The sequence below is a fragment of the Hyla sarda genome, chromosome 4 (assembly GCF_029499605.1).
Source record: "Hyla sarda isolate aHylSar1 chromosome 4, aHylSar1.hap1, whole genome shotgun sequence".
Taxonomy (NCBI): Eukaryota; Metazoa; Chordata; class Amphibia; order Anura; family Hylidae; genus Hyla; species Hyla sarda.
The window spans coordinates 222,439,058-222,460,356 of NC_079192.1; the positions used below are offsets into that span (position 1 = coordinate 222,439,058).

General features: G+C 42.0%; 1 protein-coding gene across 3 annotated transcripts in view; it reads right to left on the bottom strand.

Moving 5' to 3' along the window:
* Positions 1-21,299, bottom strand: part of LRRK2 (leucine rich repeat kinase 2) — a 148,123-nt gene that overhangs the window by 31,775 nt on the left and 95,049 nt on the right. For 2 of the 3 annotated variants that reach the window (XM_056573631.1, XM_056573630.1), the window contains exons 34-43: positions 20,633-20,721; positions 19,065-19,252; positions 13,376-13,530; positions 11,658-11,804; positions 10,201-10,392; positions 9,389-9,538; positions 8,639-8,739; positions 8,016-8,206; positions 6,843-7,003; positions 920-1,090 (exon numbers count right to left, since the gene is read on the bottom strand). In XM_056573631.1, the coding sequence (XP_056429606.1) occupies positions 920-1,090; positions 6,843-7,003; positions 8,016-8,206; positions 8,639-8,739; positions 9,389-9,538; positions 10,201-10,392; positions 11,658-11,804; positions 13,376-13,530; positions 19,065-19,252; positions 20,633-20,721 (1,545 nt within the window). The remainder of the gene's footprint in view (positions 1-919; positions 1,091-6,842; positions 7,004-8,015; positions 8,207-8,638; positions 8,740-9,388; positions 9,539-10,200; positions 10,393-11,657; positions 11,805-13,375; positions 13,531-19,064; positions 19,253-20,632; positions 20,722-21,299) is intronic. The other variant, XM_056573633.1, reaches the window with a different exon arrangement.

The window sequence follows — 21,299 nt, forward strand, 5'->3', positions numbered from 1 at the left end:
TTCTTTAACTAGTGGCAGTTAGCCAATACGGGACAGACAGATGCAAGCAATCTGTGGGGGGTAATGCAGAGGACATGGGTGTACTTAGCTGGGCTCTTGTTGTGCTCGGAAATTACCCCTGGGCTTTTACGCAACATTTTGCATAATAATAGTAAGTCTTATATCTCGCCACTGAAAAGGACTATGGAGAGAAAAAAAGGTATGTCCAGAATCCTGATAACTTGCCTTTTATAGTCATATGCTTATTTACAGGTCCACAGGTCCACTTTAAAGCATACCTGTCAGATCCCACAAAAAAAAAAAAAATAATTATATAATAACTCAGTACCTAATCCTGACCATGTACATCTAGTTTTTATGCCTCTATCATCTATATCTATTATTTAAAAAAAATACTCTTGTCATTAGGTCACAGTGTTAAAAGTAATCTCAGAGGAAGAGGGTGTGTCCCTCCCTTGTCTTGGAAGGAGGTATTTGGTGTGTCTGCTCATTCAGCCTTGTCCATGAGTCATCTATTGTCCATGACTCATGGATAAGCATGATGCTGCAGCAGGACTGGTTAGTGTCCGGGGCTGTTTTCTTTATAAATATTTAAAAAATTTTAAACAACCATATTACAAAAGGTCTTTAATTTTCATCAGTAACAACATATAAAAAGTTTCTGGATCTGACAGTGGCCATTTAAATATGCTACAATCGATAGTTTAACATAACTCAGAGTAGGGTTAAGGTGGATTTGTGATTGGAATATTTCCTGCTTAAGGGCAGCTTTCTACAATGCCAGGTCTGCAGTTCACAGTTCACCATTTACCATTGTTCAGTAGAGAAAAGCCACACTTTTTTTTGTGGCATTTGGGATAATAGCTTAGTGAATCTGGTAATAATAGCTGCACTGAAAATTCTACATCAGAATATCTACCTGGCAATTTTCCATTGATAGCCAATTCATCAAATTCATTTGGAAACTTCAACCCTTCAATCATTCTTGCTCCAGCTGTCAGAATATCATATAACAATAATCCAAATGAATAGACATCTGCCTGTTGGTTGTAAATAACATTTCCTCTTGCAACTTCAGGTGCTCTAAATCCTAAGGCAATAAATACAATAAAGTTATTGTTCAGCATGTCAAAACACAAGCCTCTGAACAGCCAAGCTGCCAGAATGTTTAAATCTACTCTTACAACTTTTCCAGGTCCTATTAAAACTGTGGCTGCGGTTTGGTCTGTGGTGTCTGGGCACTTCCCACAACCCACTGTCTCTCCAAGAACACCCCTAGGGAGCTAGAGGCAGCAGTTTCTGGGAAACTTATGGAGTAATTTGCTATCCTTTGCTGATATGCGGATCCACTATCATGTTCCTCAGAGTGCTTTTTATAGGTATCTCCAGCTGAGACATGAGGTCCAAATGCAGTTTGGCTCCTTGGAGGTGACCCCCTGCTTTCTCTGAAGTAGAGCTGCTCCTAGGCACCGCTGACCTCTCCAAACTACTCACACAAGCATATGAGGAGCCCAAATCCATTTGCAACTGTAAATTTGAAGTGGGAGGAAGATATGCCAAATTGGGGGGGGGGGGGGGGGGGGCTCCAGGGAGTGGTGGTGTGTGTGTGATTTGTGTTCTTTTGTTGTCGGGCTGGTTATGTGCTGGGGCTGCGCAGCACAAGACTATGTCCCGGGCTATTGCCAATATGATGATACTGCTGTCTTTGCATTTTGTCATTGCTGACATGTTTGTTGTTGCAGTCTTTTTGCCTGGACATGTACTGTTGTGGCTACCAGGTGACTTGATATGCTTTTTTTCATGTGTTTAAAAAATGCAAAATACAGAACTGAAAAAAAATCTACTGTCACAAGAAAGGGTTCATAAGATGACCATAATGAATTAAATTGGTGGATGTTACATACATTATCTCACATAAGTTTGCTCCTAGCATTTCATTATATAATTTTATGTGACAAAATTACACTTTGCTACAATGTACATTAGAGATGTCACTGCTAGTAGAACAGTATTTAAAAAGTATGTGTCACCAAACTAAACTTTTAATATATTGTTCCTTACTTTGCTATTTACTTGCTGTTAAAATTCTCAACCTTTATATGTTTTTAATGTGATTGAAAAAACAAGGCCGTTTCAAAGCCTGCGGGCCTTTTCTTCAGTGACAGATAACATCTTATCTGTCACTGAAGAAAAGGCCTGCAGGTCTTGAAACGCGTCTGACTATCCAAAGCACCATATCATGTAAGTGTATACCACTTTTAAAGACTCTATATCCACCCATTGTGGCTAGCAACCGCTGGATGCCCACAGATTTGGGACCACCGCAACACGCGTGCAGCTAGCGCATCATCCGGACACGCAGCTGCTCCCAGTCTCTCACTTACAGCCCCGAACAGCTAAGTTCCTGGACACGTCTTCCCCAGGCCGGACGCCTTTCCGTGCTAGTCCAGGACACCGACAGCCAACCGGAGAACCACTCACCCAGGTTACGATCCAGATCGGCATTACAGACAGCCTTCACCACTCACAGGATACCGCGGTCTGCAGAGGTTCGCGATCTACCGAGAATACTATCCGTGAGTATCGCTGCCTGCCGGGATCACCAACAGCCGAGAAGGAGGGTGAGTGGTGCTGTGCACCGATACTACATATTCAAAGAGCGCAACAAAGTCACTACAATTGCTGCTCTAATCGCTACTGTTGTAATCCGCTACTGCTGCTATATCTGCTACAACTGCTGCTACTATAATAGTTACAACTGTTGCCATTGCTACAAATCTGTTACAGTAACTGATGAGACTCATAAGATCTTCACAGGAGTTCATTCATTCACTCTTTGAACAGTTTTTTCCTACTGAACTGATTTTTCTATTGGACACCCTGGGACACAACTGTGATTATCAATAGAAAGAGACATATTGCTAACCATCCAGTGGACACTAATGAAAATATCTATTTATTAATTGGTGCATTTATTTTTTATTTGTATTCACTCATTTTTATTCACATTTTATCAGTATTTTTCAACTCACTTTTGCAAGGGCCCTGCAGAGTGATCGGTTATTAATTCATATACTTACATTAATAAATTAATATTTATTTGATCCAATATCTTTTCTCTTCTTCTTTTAACCTACTCTTCACTACATTCTATATACCCACAGTTCTTGAGGACTGGTTTTACATATTTACTTTTTCCAAGATTTGTAAATTACTTCTATTTAAAAATCGTAATCATTCCAGTACTTATCAGCTGCTGTATGTTGCAGAGGAAGTTCTTTGCTTTTTGAATTTCCTTTCTGTCTGATCACAGTGCTCTTTCCTGACACCTCTGTCCATGTCAGGAACTGTCCAGAGCAGGATAGGTTTCCTATGGGGATTTTCTCCTACTCTGGTCAGTTTCTAAAATGGACAGAGGTGTCAGCAGAGAGCACTATGGTCAGACAGAAAGTAAATTCAAAAAGAAAAGAACTTCCTTTGTAGTATACAGCAGCTGATAAGCACTGAAAGGATTAAGATTTTTAAATAGAAGTAATTTACAAATCTGTTTTACTTTCTGGCACCAGTTGAAATAAAAAAAATAAAAAAGTTTTCCAGTGGAGTACCCCTTTAACCTTGGAAACAAAAGTGAGTATAGCCCTAAGTGGTTATGTCCAAATTGGGCCCAATTACCCATCTTCCCTCCCTGGTGTTATGTGACTTGTTAAATGTCTCAGGCAGTGGCGGATCCGAGGGAGGCCGGGGGGGGGGGGGGGGGGGGGCAGCGCTCAATTGCCCCCCCCCCCCCCCCCCCCCGAGATTGTTGCCCCTCCTGTACTATAGCATGGTGGAGCGGGAGCTGTCAGCTGTCCCGCTCCTCAATTCCCTCACGTTTCTCACACGCTGCTCCATTCTTGCAGTGTGGCGCGATGACATCAGATTATCGTGCCAGCTCCCAGAGATCACGTCCCCGCAGCTCTCACACCGCAAGATCGGAGCAGTGTGTGAAAAAGGTGACAGTTGGAGAGAGCTGCTCGGGCGCCGTATGGTACAGGGGAATTATTAAAACTTTGGGGGGGGGGGGGGTGTGTAGCGCGAATGCATAGAAAAGGGCAAATTATAAGTGAGGGGCACATAACTGGGGGGGAATTATAAGTCAGGAGCACATGTCAGGGGGCATTATATGTGGGGGCACATGACAGCCCCCCCCCCCGTCATGTGCCCATATAGAGGACAGGGCAGGGCAGGAAAGGGGACATTATATGTGAGGGGCACATGACAGGGGGGCATTATATGTGAGGGGCACATGTCAGGGGGGATTTTATGTGTGGGTGCACATGACAGGGCCCCCTCCCCCTGTCATGTGCCCATATAATGCACATATAATGCCCCCCTGACATTTCCCCTTACTTATAATGCCCCCCTGTCCTGTGCCCCTCACATATAATACCCCCTGAGGGGGCATGACAGGGGGCATAATATGTGAGGGGAACATGATGGGGGCATTATATGAGAAGGGCACAGCACAGGGGGCATTATATGCAAGGGGCACAGCACAGAGGGCATTATTATTATTAAGTGGGGGGAAACAGGACAGGTTATAATTATTATATGTGGGGGCACAGGATTGGGCATTATTACTATATGTGAGGGACACAGAGTGTTTTGCATTTCAGAGGTATAGGCCGGCCTTTATCATTGTAGGTGTAAGTGAAATATTTTTCTACACCTTTTTTTTTGTGTGTGTGTGTTGGTAATGTGTAGGAGCACCAAATTTATTAAAAAGGAAGCAGACCATTTGATACATTTTCAAAAATTTCTATCTTTTTGGGGGTTTTGCCCCTTTTTTGCGCCTTTTCACAAAAAGGCACAGTTCATAAAACCCTTCCATATCATGTGTATTCCCAAAATCAACAAAAATGTGTAAACCAAAAGGCGCATATAAACCCTGCTTGCGCCTTCTTTGCACCTTTTTAGACACAAAAAACAGTCTAAAGACAATGATAAATGTCGTCCATAGTGTATATTGTAAGGAATTTTTGGTCTAGTATGGTTTTCAAAGGGTGCATGGCAAGGTTATATTCAGAGAGCACAGTATGTGGTTGAATATATTACTACAACACCCTCTGAATATAATACTACTACATACTGTGCACTATGTATATAAAACCGCCACACACCGTAACCTCTGAACTACTACAAACTGAACCCTTTGAATATATTACTACAACACACTGCACCCTCTGAATATAATACTGAGGGTTCAGTGTGTAGTAGTTCAGAGGTTAAAGTGTGTGGCGGTTTTATATACAGAGGGTACGGTGTGTGGAGGTATTATATTCAGAGGATAAAGTGTGTTGTAGTATTTTCAGAGTGTGTACAGTGTGTCAGAATTATATTCAGAGGGTGTGTTCCAGTATTATATTCAAAGGATACAGTGTTTGGCAGTATTATAATAATTATTGTTTTCATATAGAGGATCAGAATGCGCTGAGATAGTGAGGAGTCATCTGGGCGTCAAGTTCTGCTGAGTAAACATTTAGCTAGAACATGTCCCAGCGGTGTGTTCCATCTGAATTAGATAAGGAAAGACTATAGAGAAGACGTCACCTATAGTCACTGATATTATTGTGTATTCTCCTCACTAATTCTGCCGTAATGATGGGTGAAACAACAACACCCAGCATAACCTTACCACATACTTAAGGTCATACTGGGAGCTGTAGTTTTAAATGGTAAAAACTTCTTTAGCAATTTCCCATTCTGTGGCAATTTGTATATTTATTATACTGGAAATGATTTTCTGCAACATGCTACAGCGCGGGCATCACAACATGCTAAAAAATAAAATAAAATCAGGGCCTATATCCTGTTTCCAGAAAGTTAAACAGATTTGTAAATAATTTCTATTAAAAAAATCTTACCCTTGCAGTACTTTTTAGCAGCTGTATGCTACAGAGTAAATTATTTTCTTTTTGAATTTCTTTTTTGTCTTGTCCACAGTGCTCTCTGCTGACACCTCTTTCTGTGTCAGGAACTGTCCAGAGCAGCATAGGTTCGCAATGGGGATTTTCTCCTGCTCTGGACAGTTCCTGATACGAGCATCAGGTGTCAGCAGAGAGCACTGTGAACAAGACAAAAAAAATTTTTCAAAAAGAAAAGAATTTCCTATGTAGCATACAGCTGCTAAAAAGTACTGGGAGGGTAAAGATCTTTTTTAATAGAAGTCATTTACAAATCTGTTTAATATTCTGGCACCAGTTGATTTAAAAAATAAAAAATAAAAAATGTTTAAACTTTAAACAGGATTAGGACTGTATGATACATTTAATAATATTGTAAGTACCTTAAGCAACACTTTATTTTGTGTCCACCAACACAAAATACTCTAATAGTGCCCCTCCTGAGATTGGACTCTGGATTCGCCCCGGTCTCAGGTGTAAATGGGGAATAGATGTCCTAAATTTGGTGTTGTCACTCTCATACTCTCCAATACTGGTCACTGGAAACTTAACATGGCACCTCATGGCAAAGAACTCTCTGAATTTGAAAAAAAAGAATTGTTGCTCTACATAAAGATGGCCTAGGCTATACAGAGATTGCCAAGACCCTGTAACTGAGTTGCAAACTTGTCCGAAATAAACCTCTAGCCAAATTTGTCCTGCAACAGTCTGGAAACATTTGGAAGCTTTCATTTTATGATTTTCAGGTGTACAAGACAGAAAATCACAGGATGTGAATTGAAAACAAATATTTAATATTAATATGAACAGAAACAGCTGAGAAAAAGAATCCTTAGTATTTTAAGTATTTATGAAGTTGATAGCATTTTAACAATGTCTCAAAAACAAGTTCTTTATTACCTGGAGTGCCTTCTGAAGTTTTGATTCCCATTCTGCAACAATATTGGGCAATTCCATAGTCAGCAATTTTTGCAATTACTGCAGAGTTTGGATATAAAGTAAATAGCAAAACATTGTGGGGTTTTAAATCTCGATAAATGATCATTGACGAATGGAGGTACCTAATCAAAAACAATCAAAGAGTTAATTAAACTAAATAAATAATATTACACAACTCAGTTATGTTTTCAGGCTGCTTTGCTGCATCTGGCATAGGGTGTCTTGGTGTCAGAAGGCTTGATCTCAGTCGCAGGTCATGGGTTCTAAAACTGACATTTTAGCCTCGTCCCTTTTGCCAAGTCCACACCCTTTTTAATGTGGTGGCATGGTGCAAACAAAGCAACAATCATGTGTAACTATTTGAAAATGTGGCGCTTATAGCATGCAACCCTATTTCAGCCAAATTTGGTGCAGATTTTCTGATAAAAATTGTGCTTAAAGGGGTTGTGCGCTGCCCTGACTTTCGGAGCTCCACTTACAGAGTCCGGAGGTTCATTACTCTGAACGCTGTGTGCGGGCTTCCGTGTTCGCGGCCGCCGGGCGTGAAGTCTCGCCCGGCCCCTCGTGACGTCTCGCCCGCCCCCTCAATGAAAGTCTATTGGAAGGGGGCGTGACCACTGTCACGCCCCCCTCCCATAGACTTTGGTAGAGGGGGCGGGCGTGACGTCACGAGGGACTGTGTGCGGGCTTCCATGCTCGCGGCCGCCGGGTGTGACGTCACGCCCGGCCCCCTGTGACGTCTCGCCCGCCCCCTCAATGAAAGTCTATGGGAAGGGGACGTGACCGCTGTCACGCCCACTTCACATAGACTTTGGTAGAGGGGGCGGGCGTGACGTCACGAGGGGGCGGGCGAGACGTCACGAGGGGCCGGGCGTGACGTCATGCCAGGCGGCCGCGAACACGGAAGCCCGCACACAGCGTTCAGAGTAATGAACTTCCGGATTCTGTGAGCGGAGCTCCGAAAGTCAGGGCAGCGCACAACCCCTTTAATCCTTGAAAATAATTGTAACATAGTTCTGTGTAAAGTAGGTCTTTGAAAATTAGGTGGTCAGTTATCTCGCATCATTCAATTTGAAAACATATAGAAAACATAATTTAAAATAATATTACAGGAAGTATAATTTTTCCTTTTACCTTAGACCATCAGCAACATGAAGAGCTATTCTGTGTTGGAGGGTTCGAGTCAGGTTACTACTATCCTGCTGGAGAAGATGATCAAGGGAACCCTTTGGAGCAAGTTCCATCACTAGCATTCTAGGTCGAACACCAGCCGCAAGTAAACACACTAGGCTTGGATGATGGAGATGACTTAGTACTGTCAATTCCTGCAAAGTGATATATAAAAGTAAAATAATACATTAGTATATGTTTTTATCGGTTAGGGCAGCAAGTACATTGTTCTGCAACATTGCATTCAGTTCTTAAAATTATTTTAAATAAACATACTTTCACTGTACAGTCTATATTAATTTAATTCCAATGTAAAGAAATGGAGGTAATGATCAAGGCTGTCGAGAGAGAGTCAGGTCACTAGTGATATACCAAATCCAAATTCTAAAATAAAAATCTAAAATATTATATAGTTTATAAATGCACAACTTGTTAAATATGTTCATCCATAAGTGGTGAAAAGCCTGACATTAACGTTTATTTACGGTAAATGTTTTACAACATGGAAAAAGAGAGGAGTCAGAAGTTTGCCTTACTGACTTCACAGCTCTGGTTATGATGACAGATGTTATAATATGGTTTCTTACCTGTCTTAAAAGTCTTGGGGAAGTATGTTTGTTGAAAATTTTCACTGCTACATCTTTACCTTTATACACAGCTCTATAGACTGAGCCAAAGCCACCATCACCTGAAATACACATTAAAAATATTTGAAATAGTGTCTAAAGCTGAAGATAATGGTCAAATTAGCTTGGTGAGTAATGTCCTGTCCTGTAGATGATGTGTAATGTCCTGTGACGTGAAGGTCCCACGCTCATAGCTGTGGTTTTATTACCATGATTATATGTGTGTCAGTTTCACATATTACAGTCGATATCCTGTTCTTATTCTCTATAGAACTTAATATATACCAGTATGGGTTTGTGTTTGTGCTAGAACTGCTCTTTGTACTTCAGCTGGGGTTCATAAGTGGCGGTCATAGTCATGTTTAGAGTCTATAGATAGTCGCCTTTATCACTTAGCTAAAACTCTTTGAAGTCCTAAAAGATATGGCACATATTAATTCATATTTTATAATTGCTTTATGAAAATCTTTAACATATATTAGCTTTGGTCATTTGTAAAGACAACAGACAAGTGTTTAGTTTTTGAAGTATTCAAATGATAGCATTATACTTTTATTACTTCCCATTTTCCATCAATCATATATTCTGTGTGAAAGTTTCTTACTGGTCTCTTTACTTGTTGCACATGCTTTTGCAGCAATATGAAGCATACATTAATCTTATTACAGTTGTTATCATGAGAAGAATAATATTTACCAATAAAATACATACCCAATAAATATTCAGGAGTCTGGTCAAATTCTAGTTCCTCATTACTCAGCATAATATTTCTTGGCAGATCAGCAAGAACAATATCAGGGGCAATTTGGGAGATGGGAATTGTAGATCTTGGGTCTTCTGGATTTACTAATAGGTCACCTGCTTAAAAAAAATATTTAATAGATATTTTTACCAAGTAGGAATATTTCAGACAGATAAAATATACAAGGCAAGGCTTTTTTTATGCTTAAGTTCGCAGACACAAGAAAGAGAAATTAAACATCTTATCCCCTCTCCAAAGGATGTCTGGGGCTGCACCGAGATCACAGGGGTTCCCATCGGCGGGACCCCTGCGATCATACATCTTATCCCCTAGTCTTTGAAAAGGGGATAAGATGTATAAAGCCAGAATACCCCTTTAACTGACCACAGATATGGACTGAATAAAAGTATTGTTCAGACTAGGAATAAAAAAATGGGTGAACTATGTACAGATGGTATTGGAAACAGAAAGAATTAAGATGGTTGATCAAGAGTAAAAAATGGAGCCTTGGGTCAAAATGAAAATAATAGCACACAGAAAGACAATAAATGTCCTGTAACATAGACAAGAGGAAATATTTATGTCTTTAGAAGTTTAGTATGTTGAGCATGCCAGGATTATCAGATAGAACATCAAGGAAATGTAATGCTTGTTATTTGTATCTCCAAATCTGTCTTTCAGGCAAAATTCAGGCGTCAGTTGGTTACTACTGTAATTGGTTACATAAATAACGGTAGTACAAATAATTATAGCAACAACAAAGTACAAGTGTGAAGCTTACCTTCTTCAGCTTTCACCAGCAGATCAGAAAGTAGAATTTTCTGGTGCTCCTGACCATCATCAAAACTGTACAACACCCACTTTTTCAACAAAGTTTCTCCTTCAGTAGAAATATCAGTTTCCAACAAACCGGGAAACCATTCCTCCATAAGTGAATCAATATGATCCACAACCTGTCCCAGCAGAATGCAACCTAAATTTAACATTAAAGATAAAAAGACATTACTAGTTAAATATAAAAAATACACACACATACATACAAATAGCTTCAATGTAATAACAGTCAGGGAACAATCTGGCTCTGTTCATACTATTACTGCTCAAAAAAGTTCTGTTTATACAGGATACATGCAAGAAAAAAAAAAATCTAGGGCTCAGTTTACAGTAGTACCAAGGCTTCTGTATAACAAAAGCCAGGAAGCAATGATGATGACCAATGTTGTTCAATGGTTCCAAAGAGTCGCCAACAGACCTAACTATTTTAAAGTGGGCCTGGTACTTTATACAAGAAAAACAGCAGTACAGACTTTGCTATTCTTCCTATCAAAAACACAGGAATGGCCTACTGAAAACCTTATAGGGCCTTCTAAAATTTTGAACATGAACAGACCATTACTATTTCGACATCTGATTGACAATTCATTTTTTTTATGTTAGATTACACAATTACACTCCAAAGGTGATTATTCTTACTATTTTACTTGAAATCGGTTGTCTGATTTGTAAAAAAAAAAAAAAAACTTTTACGCTCTGTTTTGCCTTGGTGCTTCTGTTTACTTTCCTCAATCAAGCACCAATATCCCGCCTCTCCTAAAGCCAATCACTGAGGCAGTACATCAATAAGGTAAGTATACAAAAGCAATAAGGCGGAACAGAGCACCTAGAGTTGGAGAAGTGCATAGGTAGTTATTTAACAGCCCTAGCTGCCTGCCGCTTACTTTTATAACAATAAGATAATGCTTGTAACCCACTATGACATAAAGTTATGTTATTATGGCGTAATGGATGTACGGAGCATGCTCAGGAACCAAGCATGCTTCATACCTGGTGACTGCTTTCAAAAGTTCACAGTCACTGCAAATAGCCTCAACATCTTCAGCTCCATTGCCAGCTATTTAACTGTTTAAAGCTTTGAGAGTGGCATTTACACATTTCTCCTGTGAGTTGTTGGTGGTATAAAGGGTAGGATTGGCTTCTCTATTGCCATGGCAGCCAAGGCCTGCATTAGACCTCCATGGCTGCCAAAAGGATCTGCATTTATAGCCACTTAAAAATTGGTCTTGTCCTTAAGGGGTTAATGTCAATACTAGTAATATAATTATTGATATTGTTTGTGCTTTATGAAAAAAAAAATTACCTATAGTTTATGCATCTGTAAAGTCTGTGAACTAATGAAGTCTGTTTGCTAATGCATGTTAATTGTCACCTATATAAAACAATAAAATATACTACATTTACCTTTCCTACAGGATGGAACTGTGATTTTCAAACAACTATTTGGGTTTCCAGGTAGACTTGTTGATTCCACCAAACAGTAGGCTTCAGGAGACCAATTTAGGTAGATACCTTGTCTCCAGTACATCCTGTTAGGACGTTGGACTCTTTCTGTGTCATTTAAGAAGTACAAACAAAAAGTTTTAGACCACTGAGAATTTCACATCTATTTTAGAATAGTTCCTTTTTTCATTTGAAAAAGTATTTAAGTTTACAATAAAGTAATTGTGCATGAAAACTCCCAAAACACCTAGGCAGGGCTCCAAATGGTCACCAAAATGGTCTCCAATGTGCCCAAAATTTTGCAAAAGGCGACCTCCTTCCCAATAGATTTGTTGCCATTGGGTTGACTACGGCAGAATATTTTGTTCCATGTTTCCAGTGTAATGATGACATATTGTAAACCCATCTGCTGTATACACAATACATAAGGTTATGTGTTCTGTTATGAGCCATGGCTGTCATGAAGAAACAGAAAGTTAAGAGGCAGTAACCCCTCCAGACAGAATCCATTAACCTCACTGTCTTCCCAGTGACACCTCTTCTAACTATGGTGCAATGTTGGAGTGACAGATGATAACAGAGGATGACAAGGGATAACAGGAAATTAAGGGCTACAGGAAGTGGCATACAGTGATGGGGTATAAAGTTGTATGAACAGAAACTGCCCGCTTAGCTAAACACTGGCTGTAGCAGTGTCCCAGTGACTGACTGAGCAGGCAGTTCATGCTGAGATGGCTTGTCTTGGAGGCAGGAAGAAGCAGGGCCCAGATGACATCAGATCAAAAGCGGAGTTAAAATTATTATTACGTGGACTGAAGAAGGCGACTGAGCACCGCACGCAAGGAAGGTAGGAGGATCTCGGCAGCAGTAATGTGTGGATGGCGGTGGGGGGTGGGATGAACCAGGTTGCAAGGTGTGAAGTGGTGATCACATAAAGCCTAAATAGCAGAGTAAAATGTGTATAAGAAGAAGAAATAGGAGCACACACCTGTGTATCTTGCTTGAAGTGGTTTTATTCCAGAAGGTACAAATCCAACATCCCGACACCCCTACACCAGACAGAGCCGGAGCGGCAGGAGCTATTCACCTGGACAACCGCATAGTTTCACGCTGACGGGCGTTTCTTCAGGTCCGTGGTGATGACCATCACCACGGACCTGAAGAAACACCAGTCAGCGTGAAACTGTGCGTTCGTCCAGGTGAATAGCTCCTGCCACTCTGGCTCTATCTGGTGTAGGGGTGTTGGGATGTTGGATTTGTACCTTCTGGAATAAAACCACTTCAAGCAAGATACACAGGTGTGTGCTCCTATTTCTTCTTCTTATACACATTTTCGCACTACATAGTGCTTCCTCAGGCCTATTTAGTTAATGGCCCAAATGTAGTCAACAAGTGATTATGTTTAACTGGACTCAAAAGTGCAGCAGACTTTCTTTTGAGTTCTGCTAAATAAAAATATGGGTGCAGAAAATGGCCAAAACATGGTCACTACTTGACAACATTCAAGACATTAAACTAAATGGCTGATGCCAGCAAGGAACAGTATACATTGACATACCTTTTTGACAGGATGTCGACTGATATCTAGGACGTAATAAGTTAATGGAAATAGTAACCCAGCCTTACAAAGGTATTTGAGAAACAATAGTAGGCAATAAATAGAAATGTAGACTGCAGACCTCGACCAGACAGCATGTATGAAGACACTTCCAAAAGTCTGTTAATGAGTCTTGACCAAAATCCCATGGGAAAATATGACATTTCATACAGCCTAATGATGACCTCTGAATTTTCACAGTGGGGCAGTTCGATCACTGGTCGGTGGTCAGGTAAACTGAAAAATATAAAAAATAGTTTTGTAAAATTAAATCCCAGACTGGCAAATATACTGCCAGTGTTACACTGTAATATGTGATTTTATTAACCCCTTGCCCCAGAACGGCGCTGCAGCAGGGGAGGGTTATGAAGCGAGCTCAGAAGCTGAGCTCGCATCATACCTGCATGGTCCCGACTGCTATCAGCAGCCAGGACCCATGGCTAGTGCCGGACATCGCCATTTCGGCATATGTCCGTCATTAACTGTTTAGATCCCCGCTTCTAAAAGTGAAAGTAAAAGTATCCTGGCAGCTCAGTCGGGCTGATCGGTACATCTTGATAAAATTGCGATGTCCCAATCAGCTAGGATGCAGCAGGAGGGTGCCTAACCTGCCTCCTGTGTCTCCGAACGGCGATTGATTGCTGCAAGCCTGAAATCCAGGCTTGAGCAATCAACCGCCGATAACACTTATCAATGCAAAGCTATGGTTTTGCACTGATCAGTGTAAAATAATAGTGTGTGCAGTGTTATAGCCCCCTATGGGAGCTATAACACTGCAAAAAAAGAAAGTGAACAAAAAAAGTTAAAAAAAGATAATTTAACCCCTTCCCTAATAAAAGATTGAATCACCCCCCTTTTCCCATAAAAAAAAAAACTGTGTAAATAAAAATAAACATATGTGGTATCGCCGCGTGCATAAATGTCCAAACTATAAAAATATATTGTTAATTAAACTGAACGGTCAATGGCGTACGCGCAAATATATTCCAAAGTCCAAAATAGTGTATTTTTGGTCATGTTTTTTAACATAAAAAAATGAATAAAAAGCTATCAAAAAGTCAGATAAAAAAAAAATGGAACCAATAAAAACTTTAGATCAGAGCGCAAAAAATTTGTCTTCATACCGTCCCGTACATGGGACAATAAAAAAGTTATAGGGGTCAGAAGAGGACAATTTTAAACGTAATGGTACCAATAAAAACTTCAGATCACGACGCAAAAAATGAGCCTTCATACCGTCCCGTACATGGGACAATAAAAAAGTTATAGGGGTCAGAAGAGGACAATTTTAAACGTAATGGTACCAATAAAAACTTCAGATCACGGCGCAAAAAATGAGCCCTCATACAGCCCCGTACATGGGACAATAAAAAAGTTATAGGGGTCAGAAGAGGACAATTTAAAAAAAAATTTGTCCTGCATGTAGTTTTTTTTTTTCCAAGTAATAAAAAATCAAACCTATATAAGTAGGGTATCATTTTAATCGTATGGTCCTACCGAATAAAGATAAAGTGTCATTTTTAATGAAAAATTTACTGTGTAGAAACAGAAGCCCCCAAAATTTACAAAAAGGAGATTTTCATGCTTACCGTAAAATCTCTCTCAAAGGATCCATTTGGGGACACAGACCTTGGGTATATGCTTCTGTCTCTAGGAGGCTTAACACTATGGCAACAAGAAAAGTCGGCTCCTCCCAGCAGGGTATACCCGCCCACAGGCACCTGAGGTAATCAGTTTTAGTCCCAGAGCAATAGGAGAAGACCGACAGAGAAAAACCACAAACTGTCCGAGCAACCAGAAGAAAAAAGGTAACTGAACACACCCTCGGACAGATAACTGAAATAGGAACACCAGAAAAAGGGTGGGAGCTGTGTCCCCCAATATATCCTTTGAGAAAGAGATTTTACGGTAAGCATAAAAATCTCCTTTTCTCTATCGACTCCATTGGGGGACACAGACCATGGGACGTACCAAAGCCGTCCCTTGGGTGGGTAAGGAAATCAGTCAGGTGGACAGCTGGACCACCGCCGCCTGCAACGCCTTACGGCTCAGAGGAGCATCAGCTGATGCAAAGGTATGAATCTGGTAGGACCTTGTGAAAGTGTGCAAAGACGACCACGTGGACGCTTTACAGAACTGCGAGGCCGAAGCCACGTAGCGGAGTGCCCAGGATGCCCCAAAAACAGGTGGAATGAGCCAAAACCCTGAAGGGTGGGATCTTCCCCTTGCAGTGGTAAGCTTCCGAAATAGCAGACAGGATCCACCGAAAAATGGTGGCCGTAGAAGCAGGTTTTCCTGTACGACGACCTTCCGGAAAAACAAAAAAAAGGGAGACACGCTGCCGAAAGGAAAGAGTGACTGAGAGACATGTCCAAACAGCCCTCACCACAACCAAGTGGTGGAGCAAACGCTCCCAGGGATGAGAAGGGGCCGGACAAAAGGACGGCAGGACGATGTCCTCATTGAGATGAAAAATCAAAACCATCTCAGGTAAGAAGGACGGACTTGGACGGAAACCAGGGAGGGAGAACGGCAGGAGAGAGCTGCCAGCTCTGACCCCTCCTAACAGAGGTAAGAGCAATAAGGAACGCCACCTACCGGGGAAGGAGGCGAAGAGAAATGTCCCTGAGAGGTTCAAAAGGGGCGCCTCGCAGGAAGATGGGGACCGATAGGGAGGGGCAGCTTGAAAGCCAGAGGACGTTGAAAAAGAATGGAAAGAGCCGAACCTTTGACCCTTAAGGGAGCTGAAAGCCAACCCTTGGGCCAACCCCAGCTGGAAAGGGAAAGGGGTCGGGGAAGGAAAACCCTGACGGGAGAAAAAAAGGCTGAGTTTCACACCAACAAAAATAAGACCGACAGGTATGATGGTAAATCTTGCAGAGGAAGGCTTGTGTGCCCTCAGCATGGTGCAAACCACTCAGGAAGAGAAACCTCAAAAAGGTCCTCAGAACCGCTGTCTCAACCACCACACCGTCCAAAGCAGAGACGGTAAATAGGGGTGGCACAGAAGACCTGAGATAAGAGGTCTAGACGATAGAGAAGGCGCAGCGTTAAGTCGTTCAGGAGCCTGACCATGACGACGTACCACGCCCGCCGGGGCCAGGCTGGGCCACGAGAATGGCCCTCTGCTGAGAGTTTCCTCCCGAAAACAGAGGAAGGGGAGGAAACAGATGAGGTAGGGCAAAGCCTGACCAATAAACAGATAAGGTAGGGCAAAGCCCGACCAAGAGAGGGGAACTCTTTTGGTTGTGGCGGGACGTGCAGAGGTCCACGCCTGGTGCACCCCAGGCGTTGCAGATCACTGCAAACCTCTCCGGATGTGAGGACCACTCGCCTTGGACGACTGAGGACCGGCTGAGAAGACCACATCCCAGAGACGCCCGGAATGAAGATAGCTGAGATGGCCGGAAACCTGAGTTCCACCCAGAAGGGAATTTCCCAAGAAGCAAGCAAAGAAAGGATTGCCCTAGGCCCAACATGTTGAAGGGGAAAAGGGCTTCTCGGGGACCAAGGCCCCAGACCGACCGGTCCCTGAAAACACCTACCCAGCCCAACAGACTGGCAGGGAGGGGAAGGAAGGAGCGCCCCTGAAAAAAACTGGAGGGAAACGAAGCCACCATAGAAGGGACCGACAAGACTGTCGAGAAAGAACGATCTTGCGGTCGAGAGAGAATGGAGACCTGTCCCACCGGAAGAGAATCACCAGTGAAGAGGTTGGTGATGAAACTGGGCAAATGGCACGGCCTCCGCTAACCGGCCCAGGACATCCATGCAAAAGCGAATGGTGCCGTAGTCATCGGACTCTTGATAAGAGAGTCAGCCGATTGGTCGGCGGAGTCGAAAGCGGGCAGAGGCCGCGTCGATCTGGAGCCCCAGGAGAGCGGTTGGACTTGTCCCGATTGACCATCCAACCGAAGTGAGACAAGGTCTGGAGGTTGAGACTAAGACTCTCCAGGATCTGGGCCCTGGCTGGAACTCTGATCAGGAGGTCGTCCAAGTAAGGAATCCCGGAAACAACTGTTGTCCGTAAAAAGGCTATCACAGGCACCAGGACTTTGGTAAAGGTCCGCGGAGAAGTGGTCAGACCGAAATGGAGAGCCACAATAGAAAATGACCGTCCGGAACTGCAAAGCGGAGGTACGGCTGATGACCGGGAAACAATGAGATGTGGAGGCAGGCATCTTTGATGTCCACCGAGGAACGAAAATTCCCCGTGAACCAGGAACGCCAGCACTGAACGGAGAGACTCCATTTGGGATGGGAAAGCAGAAGATGCTGGCTAAGATACTTGAGAACCAAGATTGGGCGAACAGAAACGCCTTTCTTGGGGACCACAAAGAGGTTGGAATAAACCTCGAAAACGTTCCCCTGAAGGAACCGGGACAATTACTCCCTGGATAAAAAAGGAGCTGGAGCACGCCCCGAACTGCCTTCGCTAGAGAGGGGAACCGGAGGGTCCAGGAAAGAAAAAAGGCAATCCCATGGAAGGGAAGCAAATTCAATCCTGTATCCGTTGACTACCACATCCCTGACCCAGGAATCCTGAATGTGCGTGGTCCAGGTATCCCAGAAGAGTAAGAAGCGACCAACCACCCGAGAAAGGTCGGCGGGTGGGGGCGACCCTTCAGACCGAGGAAGGCCTACGGGTGCCTGATGGGGCCCTTAAAACGTCCGGAACATATAGCCGGCCTCCGGGAGGGACAGCTCCGGAAGGAGGGAGCCCTCTTCCCGTGAAGGCGCCCAGCTGGACCCTTTGTTGGTACCCTTTGTTGGTACCAAAGGTCCGCAGAACCGGAAAGAGGACTTACGACGGAAAGCGGTTCTGTGAGCCTTATCCAGAGGTAATAAAGAACTCTTTTCTGCCCGTCGCCTCACTTCCTGAAAGCAGCGTCCACATTCCAGGCTTTAAGCCACATGGAGGGACGGGGGCTACCAGGTAGCCTGTGGCAAAGGCAGCACAGTGGCTGCGCATGGAAGCAGAACACAGAGAATCTCCAGCTGCGGAGCATCGGAGAGCTAGATTAAATAAATCCTCCAGAGGGATCTTGAAGATTACCCTGTTGGAGATGGGAGACCATCCTGCAAGAGCCCTTGACACCCAGGCCGAAGCAAAAGCAGGAAGAACCTGCTTTTTTCATAGGCAAAGTTTGCTAAAGTCTCCACCTTTATGTCCGCTGGATCCTTGAAGGTAGCCGAATCAGCCAAGGAATAAAAAACTAACACTTCCCTAACCTAGGAAAATAAAAAATATGAGACCTGGTCTGGGGAGAACCCCAGACCAGTGTCTACTTCCTTAGACACTAAGCTAAAACTGATTACCTCAGGTGCCTGTGGACGGGTATACCCTGCTGGGAGAAGCCGACTTTTCTTGTTGCCATAGTGTCAAGCCTCCTAGAGACAGCAGCATATACCCATGGTCTGTGTCCCCCAATGGAGCCGATAGAGAAATGGCTTTTTTTCCCATTTTGTCGCACAGTGATTTTTTTTTTCCGTTTCGCCGTAGATTTTTGGGTAAAATGACTGATGTCATTACAAAGTAGAATTGATGGAGCAAAAAATAAGCCATCATATGGATTTTTAGGTGCAAAATTGAAAGCGTTATGATTTTTAAAAGGTAAGGAGGAAAAACGAAAGTGCAAAACGGAAAAACGCTATGCCCTTAATGGGTTAATACCATACTACATATATAGTATACAATTGTATGTTTCTGTTTTGAAGAGACAAAGTTTCAGCAGATCGATATGCTGCTCATTTAACAAGCACAGTTATACCTGCTTGGAATGAGAAGTTGCCTTTCACCAAGTGGTAAAGCTATTTGAAATTTTTCCAGAAGCTTTAAATACTGTGAAATATAGTTTTCAGGAAACTTTCTTTTCTTGGAAAGAAATTTCTTCACATCTGCACACAGGATTATGCCTTTGGGATTTCTCTGACATCCTTCAACTTTAACTGTCAAAATCTGAGAGAAAGAGAAAAAAAAAAAATGTAAAGTACAAAGCATCAAGAATTATTATGAGCTATATAATTTACAAAAATTAGGAAAACATGGAGGTGATGTTTATTATCAGAAATGTGGCATTAAACCAGTTAAAATGAAGTATAGAGGTGGGCTTTACCAGGCATCAAATGTCTTGTGTGGAAAGTAGCTAGCCCCTATAACTTTCTTATTTTTACATATACAGGGCTGTATCAGGTCTCATTTTTTGTGCCGTGATTTGTAGTTTTTATCACTACCACAGTGTGTGGCTTTTTGTTCAAAAAACACTGGTGGAAAACTTTTTTTTTTTTTTGTAAATGAACTGGTGCCAGAAAGTTAAGCAGATTTGTAAATTACTTCTATTAAAAAATCTTAATCCTTTCAGTATTTATTAGCAGCTGCATGCTACAGAGGAAATTCTTTGTTTTTTGAATTTCTTTTTTGTCTTGTCCATAGTGCTCCCTGCTGACACCTCTGTCCGTGTTAGAAACTGTCCAGAGTAGCATAGGTTTGCTGTGAGAATTTTCTCCTGCTCTGGACAGTTCCTGATACAGGCATCAGGTGTAAGCAGAGAGCACTGTGGACAAGACAAAAAAGAAATTAAAAAAGAAAAGAATTTCCTCTGTAGCATACAGCTGCTAAAAAGTACTGGAAGGATTAAGATTTTTTAATGGAAGCAATTTACAAATCTGTTTAACTTTAAGGCACCAGTTGATAAAAAAAAAATGTTTTTCACAGGAGTACCCCTTAATTTTTTTTCTGGGATGTGATGTGACCAAAAATCGGTAATTGTGGACTTTGGTAATTTTATACGCTTATGCTGTTCATCATATGGGATCATTAAGAGAATAGGAGACTATTTATAGCAATCACTCAATTGCTATTACTGTTTAGTGCTGTGCATTCGCATAGCACTGATCAGTAATACTGGTGATCCACCAGTATAGCCTGCTAGAAGGCAGACTATACAAATGGATCCTGGTAGGGCCGCGCAGAGGAGGTAAAGAGACCTCCAGCCGCCATAATGTCTGATTAGACCACCTAAATCGCACTGCATATGGTCCAATGAGTGTCACAAAGCCCAGGTAATACTTTAGATGCTGTGATCATGGCAAACATCAGTGTGATCATTAAAATCTGCCATTAGCGGGGAGTCTCAGCTCCTGCACTCGTTTCATAGTCCAGATGTCTCTCAGGGCGTACATGTTTTTCCAGTGTCATCTAAATACATGCCATCTATTGGAAACAGGAAGTAAGTTCATAGGGCTAATTTGAGGATTTTTTTTCTATTTTTAATAAATGTATGCAATACTGTATAAAAATCATAAAACATAGAAATAGATAGAAATAGACCATAATAACCTGTGCCATTATTTTACAGAGCCATTCCGGGTCTACAAAATAAAGATCTCGTAGCTGTAAAGCAGGGTCCTCAAAGTGCAATAATACTCCTGTAAAAATATACATAAAGAACATGTGGTCACAATTAATATGTTCACACACACACACACACACACAATTCTATTGCTATTAACAATAACAGACTGTGAATAAATGCAAATGCTTAATCTGTCTTTCTAGGTTGGAATAAACAACCACATATGAAGAAAAACAACATAAAGAAGGTAAGTCAGTGAAGTGAGAATAGCTCATTATTTACCACCGTAAATCTACATAATCTTATAGTAAATCTCTAAACGTTGTTAAAGGAGTTATCCACTGTAAGGTGATTTTAGTATGTACCTGGCAGACAGTAATGGACATGCTTAAGAAGGATCTGCCCTTGTCTTGGGGCTAAATGGCTATGTTGTGAGATTACCATAAAACTGTGGCTAGCTTTTTGTGAACTGCTATTTCCTCTTTGATTTTTCTTTTTTTTACTACAAATCCCATAATTCCATTTTCCTCCCTCCCACACATCAGCCACCCCACCCATTGAAACATAAATGAGCTGCATCCATTCAAAAGACCTGTGGTTTTCAATCAGGGTGCCTACAGCTGTTGCATTAGTTGCAGATTGATCCCTCTC